The following is an 11,561-nucleotide window of genomic DNA, read 5'->3' as shown; positions in this document are numbered from 1 at the left end:
AAAGGTAATATTACCATTTTGCAGAAGAAAAACTGAAACTCAGAAGTTAAATGACTTCCCCAAGTTCATACAAAAATTCATATTTGGCTAAATAGAATTAAAAGTCCTGTTTCCTGATTCCCAATCTAGTATTTTCTTTGCTCCACTCTCTACATTGTCTCTTTTTTTTAAAAATTACTTTTATTTATTTTTATTAAATATTTCTCAATTAAAATAAATAAATTTTAATAATCATTTAAAAGATTTGGGGTTTCCTATTCTCCTCTTCCCCCCTCCTTCTTTGAGAAGGCAAGCAATTTGATCTGATTATACACGTGAGGTCCATATTAGCCATTTTGCAAAAGAAAACAAACAAAATAAGAAAGTTTTCAAAAAGCATGCTTCATTCTATATTCAGAGTTCATCAGTTCTCTCTGGAGGCAGATAGCATTTTTCATCAATTGGAATTGTCTTGGATTGTAGTGCTCATCAGAGCAGCTAATCCTTTCCCAGTTGATCACCTTTACAATATTACTATTACTATGTTTTTTTTACTTTTTTTTTACATTTTTACATTTTTTATACTTTACATCAGTTTGTCTAAGTCTTCCTAGGTTTTTCTTTTTTCTTTTTCTCTTTTTATAAATATAGTTTTAATAGTTTATTTTTTCCCAATTACATGTAAAAACAATTTTTGCATTTGTTTCCTAAAATTTTGAGTTTCAAAATCTTTTTCCCCTCCATTTTCCTATCCCCACTCCCGAAGATGGCAGGTAATTAGATCTTGGTGATATTTCTGTAATCATGCAGAACTTATTTCTACATTGATCATGCTGTGGGAGAGGACCATAATGGAGACATAATATATATATATATATATGTATATATGTATATATACATATATATATATACACACACACATAAAAACCATAGTTTATGTCTATACACACATATCTATATGTATAAAACCAGTGAAGAATTGATAATGAAAAATAGTCTGCTTTGGTCTGCATTCAGACTCCATTCGTTTCTTCTCTGGAGGTGGATAGCATCTTTTGGTCATGAGTCATTTGTAATTGTCTTGGATCCGGATATTGTTGGGAATAGCTAAATCATTCACGGTTGATGATTGTACAATATTTCTATTACTGTGTCCACCATTCTCCTGGATCTGCTCACTTCACTCTGCATCTGTTCATGTAAGCCTTTCCAGGTTTTTTCTGAAATTGTCCTGCCCCATCCTTTCTTATTATTCCATCATAATCATATCCTACAACTTCTTCGGTCATTCCCAAATTTATGGGTATCTCCTCAATATCCAGTTCTTTGCCACCACAAAAAGAGCTGTTATATTGTACAAAGAGGCCCTTTTCCCTTTGGAAAAAAAAACACAATAAAATTAAACCAAATCCTTCCTTTCTAAGAATTGATAGTATAATTTCTGAGACAGAAGAGTGATAAAGGATAGGCAACTGGGGTTAAGCGATTGGCCCAGGGTCACATATCAAGGAAGTGTCTGAGGCTAGATTTGAACCCAATTCACTGAGTTACCTAGCTAGCTGTCCCCTTTTCCTTTTTTTTTTTTTTTTTTTTTTTTTTGGTCTCTCTGGGATCCAATCTGTTGGATCAAAGGGTTTGCACAATTTTATAGCCCTTTGGGTATAGTTCCAAATTGCCCTCCAGAATAGTTGAATCAGTTCACAACTCCACCAACAGTGCATTAGAGTCCCAGTTTTCCTGCATCTTTTTCAATATTTATTCTGTCATATTAGCCAATCTGATAGGTGTGTAGTACCTCAGAATTGTTTTAATTTGCATTTCTAATCAGTAGTGATTTAAGCATTTTTCATATATGCCTTTAGAGAGCTTTGATTTTTTTTTTCTGAAAATAACCTGTTTATATCCTTTGACCATTTATCAGTTGGGGAATGACTCAAATTCTTATAAATTTGACTCAATTCTCTACATATTTGAGAAATGAGTTCTTTATCAGAGAAACTTGCCGTTAACCCTTTCCTCCCAAGATTCCTCCTTTCCTTCTAATCTTGGTTGCATTGATTTTGTTTGTATAAAAACTTTTTAATATGATATAATCAAAATGATTCATTTTGCAACCTGTAATGTTCTGTGTCTCTTTAGGTCATAAATTCTTCCTTTATGCATAAATCTGACAGGTAAAACATTCCGTGCTCCCCTGATATGCTTATGATATCACCCATTATGTCTAAATCATGTACCCATTTTGACCTTATCTCAGTATATTAAGTGAGATGTTGTAGACCAGGTGTTCTTAAGTTTGTGTGTGTGTGGTTTTTTATGTCATGGACTCCTTTGACATTATGGTGAAGCCCAGGGACCCCTTCTCAGAATAATATTTTTAAATGCATAAAATAAAATATGCAGAAACCAAAGGTTAGTGAAAATAAAAATGTGATTCCCCTCCTCCCCAGGTTGGTAGACCCCAGGATAAAAAAGTCTCAAACTAAATGATCCCTGAGATTACTTCTAGCTCTCTATGATTCTAGTCAACTAGGTAAGAGATCACCAGAGCCCAGGCCAATACTGGCCAGAGGGCAGCACAAAAAGGGGAGGATTTGGTATATATTATGTAGGCAAGACTTGGCAAAACATGAGGGTATGAAGGGACAGATGGGGAAAATCCAGAGGCCAGAGATTGCTATCAAGTCTCTTGGCACTGTGGTGGGGAAGCTGGACCCAGGAGAGCTTCGGGGAGAAAGGAAGAGTAATGATGCCTTTATAATATTTGGAATGGCCTTCCAGACTCAGACATCCTAATAACAGTACCCAATAGAAGAATCCAAGGGGAGAGGCTTGGAGATACACCATCCTAGTAGGGAGGAGGGGAAGTCACAAAACAGAGGGGATATTGTCCTGGTTATCACACGGAGGAGGCGGGAAACATTGTTCAGGGAGGGTCATGAAACATGGCGGAGGGTGGGTTGGGTCATGGACATTTCTAGGGGTGAGGGCAGGCCACAGAACAGAGGGGATACTGTCCTGGTGGGTTAGGCAGGAAGCCCAGACCCCCCCCCCCCCGGGCCATACAAGTCCTGCTGAATTCACCGTGCTGTATTTGCATTGCCCCATCTGCACACTCCCTGAATTCTCTGAAGCATTGAGTTGAGTGGGTTGGAGTGGGTATGATGGTGCAACTTCAGAAGTGATTGGGTCCAGGTTTGCCCTCTGAGTATGGACCAGAGCCAGCCACCAGGTCACTGGTTAGAGCAGATCCCATGTCCTGATGGTTGCATTTGTCCCTTTCTCCCTTCCACTCCCTCCCACTCTCTTTTGCCTGTTCCCTCTTCTCTCTCTCCATCATGCTCAAACCTCAACCCTGCACTCACTCCTGGACTTTTCTCTGGAGTCACTGGAGCCTGGGCAGGGATTCTGTCTCTGTGCTTTGGACTGCCTTCTCCCTGACTCCTGGGCCTATTTGACACCCATCTCGAAGGGTCTTAGCCTAGGACCAATAGGCCACCTGGTGATGGACTGGCCATTTGGCACTGCGAAGGTGGGCACGTGGTCACCACCATTTGTGCACCTGTGGAAGATCTCTCAACCCTGGTGGAAATAACCGGCGATGGAAAATCTCTAACCAAAACAGAACAGAAAACAGGTGCAGGGTGGGGCTAGAGCCATTTCCCCAAGCTGCTGCTGACACCAAAACATATTTCAGCTTCACCAAATTTAAATGAAAAATTCCCCTTTGTCCATTACACCTTCCCTTCTCTCTGGCCAGCTCATGGACACTGCAGCTTCCACAGATAGGTGGAGAGAGCCAGACACAGATTAGGGAGTCAGGAAGGTGATTGAGCCGTCATAAGGAGGCCTTGACTCATTCTCCTTTCAACCTTTAGCACAGTGAATGGGTGCTCTCAATGGGGTTATTCCCCTAGCACTTCTGTGGTTGGCAGGTGTGGCCATAACAACTCCCGCTGAGAACCATTAAACCCCCCCATGTACCCTTCTCTCTGAAATGGCTCTAGAAGATTAACAATTTTTGGAGTCCCCCACCCACTACACAAGGTTCCCTTCTCTGGTGGAGTGGCTTGGACTTTTTTTTTTAAGTGCAGTTTAGGAGGGGTACAGTTTCCCCACAAGTCTGCCTGGGTGGCATTTCAGGACCTGGTGGCTTAGTGTCACGGGACTTTAACAAAAGATTGCTAGGATTGAATTAAAGGAACCCTGCTCTAAGACCTTCACGTTAATAGAGCTTGGACTGCAGGAGCTGTTTTATCAGAGAAAAATTACCCAGGTACAATTTATCTGAGTTGCCAATCAGGGGGTGCCTTCAGTGCTGAGTGGGATTCTTTGAGCAACTATTTGATTCTAACTCACCAGTGGGACCATCCTGAAGGACCTTCAGCAGAAAGAGGGAGATGGGTGCACTGAGCTCCAGCCACCTGGGGGAGAGACAGTGCCAGTACCTGAGAGGTAAGCAGAGGACAGGATCTATTTGGAGAAGGTATTGTCATTCTATTTCCAGAGCCCTTCTGAGAACCTAGATGGCGTACTGGCAGCTACTCAAGCCAGAAAGTGTTTCGTCTTCCTCTTCTCTGCTCTCTCTCCAATACCCTCTGCTCTCTCTTTTTCTCTCTCATTCTGTCTCTTTCCATCTCCTTTTTCTCCTCCTCCATTTCCTCCATCTCTTCCTCTTCCATCTTCTCCTCCCTTTCCTCTTCTTCCTCCATCTCCTCTTCCTCCTTCTTCTCTTTCTCCTTCTCCTTCTCCTTCTCCTCCATCTCCTCCTCATCTCTTCCTCCCCCTCTCCCATCTTCTCCTCCTCTTCTTCTTCTCCCATCTTTCCTCCCTCCCTTTCTCCATTGCTCTCCCTTTCTGTTTCCTGTCCCATTCTTTCCTCTCTCTCTCTCTGTATTATTCTCTGTCTCTCTCTTTCCTCCCCCTCTTTCCCACCCTCTGTTTTTCTCCCTTTCTGTTTCCAATCTCACATTCTCTCTTTCAGTCTCATTTCCTCTCTTTTTCTCTCTCTCTTGCTTGCTCTTGTTCTCTTGGCCTCTATCTCTCTGTCTCTCCTCTTTCTCCCCTTTTCAATCTCCTTCCCTGATATTTGGACAGTGACTCAGAGCTGCCACTCAACACTGCCCTGGGCCCCATTATCTACAAGGAGATAGAGATATGTTCTTGGCCCCAACATGAGAAATTCCTCCATGCACCAATCCCTGGGTGTGACTATAGTTTCTGTGCCATCCACATCTGGTCTGCAGGATCCTGCCTGAACTAGTCTCTAATTAGTTCAGGGATGGGAAAAAGGCTTTTGGAGCCTTGGGGTAGAAAAAGCACTTGGAATCACAATCCCATGCAGAGACATTTGAGCAGAAGATGTGAGAGGGGTGAAGTCACAATCTCAGGGTCCAAAGGGGTCCCAGCCATTGCCTAGTCAGTCATCAAGAATTTATTAAACAGTTACTATAAGCCAGGCATTGTATTAAGTGCCAGAGATAAAATTAGCCCAAAAGAAAAACCTTGGAAACCTCTTTGCCAACATCCTTGACAAATCACTTCGCTGAGGCTGTTGGACTGTGTCAGGCAGGCATGCTTCACAGGTTGTGGGGCTGTTGCTAGAGCAACACTAACTTGAATGGTCTCTCCTCAAGCCCATCCTGGTTTTCAGGGATTTGTGGCTCTAAGGGTAAAGCTCATTCTCTGAGCCATGAACATCCAGCAATAAATATTTATGGCCAACTTCATGTTGTCTGGCAACACTCACTCAAGTTTTTGGTTATCCCTTGGATCCTTTGTGGTGTCTCCAATGGTCTGACCTTGAAAGGGAGGAATAAGAAGAGGGAGGGAGAGATAGGCAGGGAATTGATGGTCCAGAAACCAACCAAGTCTGATCTCAGAGAAAATCTGGTTATGCTACATTTGAAAAATATTCATGATGGCTCACATTTATAAAATGCTTTATAGCATACCAAGCCTTTCCTTCCATACTTCGTTTGATCCTTGTACCAAACTTTGTGAAGCAGTAAGCATAGTTATTCATAAAATGGTGATGAGGAAGAAGAAACAGAAACAGAGGATGTGACATGTCCTACAATGAAGAAGTAACATAGCTGAGATTCAAAAGATCTGTCAAATCTTATTTCCAATTCTTACTGGCTGTGTGACCCTGGGCAAGTCACTTAGCCTCTATGCTTTTATTTCATCAAATGTAATATGGAGATAATAGATCACTCCAGTATTTTTGCCAAGAAAAATCCAATTAGGTTCACAGAGTCAGATATGACTAAACAACATAGCCACTACATGGAGGTATTGTGAGGATCAAATAAGTAATATTTATAAAGTATATAGCATAGTATTGGGCCCAGAAAGTGCTTAATAAATGCCTGTTCCTTCTTCCAGTTTTTTTCTTAGTGAAATAGCTTTCCTCTGATTTTTCCTCCTCTACTTTCCTCCTTTCAAAAATTCTTTATGATTTCAGAGTTGGAAGAGTGAATTGCACACTTAGCTGTGTGTCCCTGGGCAAGTCACTTAACCCCAAATGCCCAGCCTTTATCACTATTTTGCTTTAGAATCTATTCTTAGTGTTGATTCTAAGACGGAAGGTAAGGGTTTTGTGGTTTTTAAAAAGTGAATTGCAGGAAACTTTGTTCTCTCTCTCTACATTGGGAGCCCCAACCACAATCCCTTTCCCCAAGTTCTCCTTCCTACACCATCTGCTGGATGGTGCTTCTCAGTGATGCTGAGGAATGATTCAAGTCACCTTCATCCAGCCTCTGATCTTTGTGGGAGTGGGACAATTGGGGAAGAGACCCTCATGGCAGCAGTTGTCTCTCACATGCATTTAGTCACCAAGGTTCCAGGTAGAAGGTGTTCTTTTAAAAAAAAATTAACTAAATTAATGATTTTTGAATATTTTTCCAGGGTTACATGATTCATGTAGAAGGTGTTCTGTCTATGACTAGCTTCCTTAACTCAGACTTAGCTTTGGGTGTGCTTTGCAGACCTTTCAGAAGCAGCAAGATCATGGGGCAGAGCCCTGGGATCTGTGAAGGGCATTGGTGTTTCCAACTCTCTCAGAATAAGGTGAGATCAGCTGGAAGGAAGGGAGACCAGCTAGCATTTGTATCTGTCCTTCGTCCCTTCCCAGGCCGGGCAGCTGTTTTCCTGAATCACTTCATGCCATATTACCAAAGGCAACTTGCTATGGCCTTCCTGAAGCAAATCTCCAGCGAGCTAATGCCCCAGGGACAGACAGGATTCCAGCTATTGAAGAGTGAAGTAGGTGCTGATCCTGGGGGAGGGTCTAGGTTGGTGTGATGCGGGCATCGATCCTGGGAAGGCTCCCCCCCTGAAGCTGACAAGCAGTTCCACTGGGTTATACGTATATTATTGTTCAAACCTATTTCCATGTTGTTCATATTTGCAGTAGAGCGATCTTTTAATATCAGAACCCTAATCATATCCCCATTGAACTATGTGTTAGATCATATATTTTTCTAATGCATTTCTGCTCCCACAGTTCTTTCTCTGGATATGGATAGCATCTTTCTCATAAGATCCTCAGAATTGTCCTGGATCATTGCATTGCTGCTAGTAGAGAAGTCTGTTACATTTGATTTTACCACAGTGTATCCGTCTCTGTGTATAACATTCTCCTGGTTCTGCTCCTTTCACTCTGCATCAATTCCTGGAGGTCTTTTCCAGTTCACATGGAATTCCTCCAGTTCATTATTCCTTTCAGCACAATAGTATTCCATCACCAGCAGATATCACAATTTGTTCAGCCATTCCCCAATCGAAGGGCATTCTCTCATTTTCCAATTTTTTGCCACCACAAAGTGCAACTATAAATATTTTTGTACAAGTCTATTTCCTTATGATCTCTTTGGGGTACAAACCTAGCAGTGGTATGGCTGGATCAAAGGACAGGCAGTCATTTAAACCTTTTGTGCATAATTCTAAATTGCCTTCCAGAATGGTTGGATCCATTCACAACTCCACCAGCAATGCATTAGTGTCCCAATTTTGTCACATCCCCTCTAACATTTATTACTTTCCTTTGCTGTCATATTAGCCAATCTACTAGGTGTGAGGCGGTACCTCAGAGTTGTTTTAATTTGCATCTCTCTAATTATAAGAGATTTAGAACACTTTTTCATGTACTTATTAATTGTTCTGATTTCTTTATCTGAAAACTGTCTATTCATGTCCCTTGCCCATTTATTAATTGGGGAATATGCCACATTTCTATACTACAATTTGTTCAGACATTCCACCTTAGCTTCTTGGTAAGAGTTACTATTTTTGGTCATGATTCCATTTCCTTTGCTTTCTTTGGGGCAGACCCCTAGTGATGGTATTGCTGACACTTTATTCCTTTCAGGGATTGGGACAGGGAAGTCATTGGAGATGGTATTTTTGAGGTTCTCTGGTGTATTTTTCCTGCCTCAAAATGGAAAGGATGACACAGAATGGCATAGACATAGAATGGCTGTTCTTTGAGACTCAACCCCTAGGTGGGAGGGGAAAATAAGACCCTTCCCTCCTTCCAGGGTACTCAGAAAAAAAGTATCTGAATCAACCATCTCAAAGGTCTGTCCTCCAGAGGTGGGGATGTATGCTTAAAGCATCAGGTGAAGGATCTGTGGGTTCATGCTCTGTTGTTTCTGCCTCGGGTCTCTGGAGAGATGGCAGATGTACTGTCCCTAGTTCAGCTGTCTTTAAGCCCAGACATAAACAGCCTCCATGTGTTTGGAAAACCACTGGCACGCAGCTGTAACAGCCCCAGGAAGTCTTGAGTATGGGGGAGCAGAATGGAAAACTCTCTCTTTGATGTTCTGTGTTTTTTTTTTTAACGCCTGTCACTTGGTATAATGCCAGTTTTGACCAGGTTTCTCTTCTCAGAGACCTCCCCCAGCTGTGATACATGAGGGGATCCTGACCCGCCTGCAAGGGAGCTCGCCAAAGTGGAGGGAAAGTTATTGTGTCCTGAGTGGAAACTACTCTCTAGAGTGGTTTGGCAGTAAAGAGGTAAAAGTATTCATCTTATTCTCTGTGGGGCCGTGCCAAACACCATTGGCAATGCCGATGCCAAGCTGGACGCTTGGTTCTAGACCCCTTTGCAGTCAGTTCTTTGTAGAGGCAGGAGCAGGAAGAATGCTGAACTTGGAACTGGGGGAAACTCTGGAGCCATGTCAGAGTTGGAGTCAGAGTCAATATGCATTTATTATGGACTTACTATGTGCCAGGCACTGTGCTAAGTACTGGCAGTGCCTACTTTCAAAGAGCTCATAATCTAATGGAGAAAAAGAGCTACAAGGGGAAAGGGCATGAAGTCATGCAGTTGTGGTAGAAAATTATCTGAAAAGATCAGAGTTTCCCAGATGATTTCATCTTGTGGAATGATGAGTTTCTGGAGATGATGACATCTAGGAAAGTAACCAGGAAGGAAATGGTGAAGAGAATGGCACCCTGGCGCCATCTTTAAACAGTGAAGGATTTAGGAGAAGCTCTCCAATGCCCATCTTTCATGCTGTCCAATTAGGAGGGACTTTGGGGACTTCTCTGAATTTCAGTGTCTTCCTCTGTAAAATAAGGAGGTTGGACTAGGTGATCTCTAAGGTCCATTCCAATTCTGACTTATGACCTTGTGCATGAGGTTCGAATCTTGGCTCCCAACGTTAGAGAGGACGTAACTTAAAGGGATGCTGAGTAATCTAGTTAGGTGCATCAAATTTCTATTTATACATATACCTACCCAATGTATGACCTGGGGCAACTCTGGGAGATTCAGTTTCATCATCAACAAAATAGGAAAACAATACTTCTATCACCTATCTTATGAAGTTTTCTGAAGAAAGCACTTTGTGATTTTAATAAACAGAGATGATGAGAAGTTTTAATAAAGGGTGGTCTCTGCCATCATGCAGGAGGATATTATCATACAAAATAATATGTGATGCAGGCATTGGAGAGGTGTAAACTCTCCACTGGCTTCTAGATGCCAGAGTACTATATAAAAGATTAAGTCATTACCAACTAGAAAAAAAATCAGTGGAAATTTTTTTCCAGGAAGTGGCATTGAAGTTTTTTTAAATCCTTAACTTTTGTTTTAGAATTATATATAAGTAAAATATTTATTTTATAATAAAAATATAAAAATATTTATATGTAAATAAAGAATTATATATAAAAATATAAAAATATATACATATAAATAAATAAAGGATCACAGTTAGAAAGTGTCTGAGGTCAGATTTGAACCCAGAACCTCCTTTCTCCAGGCCTGGCACTCAATTCACTGAATCATCTACCTGTCCTGATGGCTTTGAGTTTTAAAATATTGATAGGAATTTGAAGAGTCATTCCAGGAGCAAAAGTCCAAAGGTGGGAAAATTCAGGACATTTGTAGAGACAAGAAGTAGTCTACCTTAGGTTGGGGAATAGTGTGACTCCTGAATCTGAGAATCAAAATGTTGGAGTTGGCATGGCTTAGGCCATTTAATCCAACCCCTTTATTTCATTTTATTTTATTTTTTTATTTTGAATATTTTCCCATAGTTACATATTTCATATTCTTTCCCTCTCCCCCAAGCCCTGCTAACCCCCCTTAGTCAATGCACAATTCCACTGCAACCCCTTTATTTTATAGATGAGGAAACTGAGGCCCAGAGACTAGGGAGTGACTTGCTGGTCCAGGACTAGAACCATGTCTTTCTGACTCCCAAGGTTCTTGCCAAGGAACCATGCTGCCTCGGCGATGCTTCATTGAAGGGTGTCCCTTGAGTGAATATTTTGGGGAGTTCTTGCCTTGCTAGTTGCTAACCTTCCCAAGTTTTGATGAGAGCAATTTGTAATTGAGAGAAGTTCTGAAAAGTCCCTTTGGATGTCTTTCTAGGAGCAGAGACGTGGTGAGGAGCCACAAGAATCTATTGCTTTGACTGGTTACACACTAGTGGTTTCATGGAGGGAATGTCTCTATCAAAGATCATCAGGTAAGACTTTGCAGCTGGAGAAGTAATCACCACTGCTCTCATTCCCATGGTGTCGCTAAGGTTTACAAAGCCCTTTCCAACAGTAGTTCTCTGAATTAAACAGTGCTAGGATTATGCAAAAACAGAGCATCATTATTTATTGTTTAGGTCCCCTTCACCAGCCTCAGAAAAAGAGCACTCAGAGACTTGGAGACTCTTTGCCATGGAAAGAGAGACACAAGGCCAAATAAAAAAAAGCAAGATGGCGCTCGTTTCCCCACACTTTATATAATAGAGTGCTCTGATTTGTCCTGGACGCGCCGCGCAACTCAAGAGACTGAAGAGAAGCTGCTTCCTTCTTGACTCTAAGACGAGGGTCAAACCTAGATCCTTTTTCTTTTCCAGGGAACCATTTCATTCAAGATCCAGATCCAATCATGGAGCCCCCACTGGAATTTCCCATCTATCTCTGCCATCCTTTCCGTCAGCCCCTCTGCTTATGCACAGATACTCTAGAATCCCAAGACAGCTGGAAATCTGTCCTGAGAGATGGGATTCGGCACCGGGGGACAGGTAGGCCTGTGCCCAGCTCAACAGAGATGACTTCTCTGTGGGGTAATG

General features: G+C 41.8%; 1 protein-coding gene across 1 annotated transcript in view; it reads left to right on the top strand.

Moving 5' to 3' along the window:
• The first annotated feature begins 4,379 nt into the window (after positions 1 to 4,379).
• The window catches only part of NIBAN3 (niban apoptosis regulator 3), a 34,059-nt gene continuing 26,877 nt past the window's right edge, over positions 4,380 to 11,561 (top strand). The window contains exons 1-5 of the mRNA XM_044684885.1: positions 4,380 to 4,434; positions 7,115 to 7,245; positions 8,872 to 8,997; positions 10,865 to 10,961; positions 11,346 to 11,513. Of these exons, the coding sequence (XP_044540820.1) occupies positions 4,380 to 4,434; positions 7,115 to 7,245; positions 8,872 to 8,997; positions 10,865 to 10,961; positions 11,346 to 11,513 (577 nt within the window). The remainder of the gene's footprint in view (positions 4,435 to 7,114; positions 7,246 to 8,871; positions 8,998 to 10,864; positions 10,962 to 11,345; positions 11,514 to 11,561) is intronic.

Source organism: Gracilinanus agilis, chromosome 1 (assembly GCF_016433145.1).
Source record: "Gracilinanus agilis isolate LMUSP501 chromosome 1, AgileGrace, whole genome shotgun sequence".
In the NCBI taxonomy this organism is placed as follows: Eukaryota; Metazoa; Chordata; class Mammalia; order Didelphimorphia; family Didelphidae; genus Gracilinanus; species Gracilinanus agilis.
The sequence above is the reverse complement of the archived record's forward strand: the minus strand, read 5'-3'. Positions and strand labels throughout refer to the sequence as shown.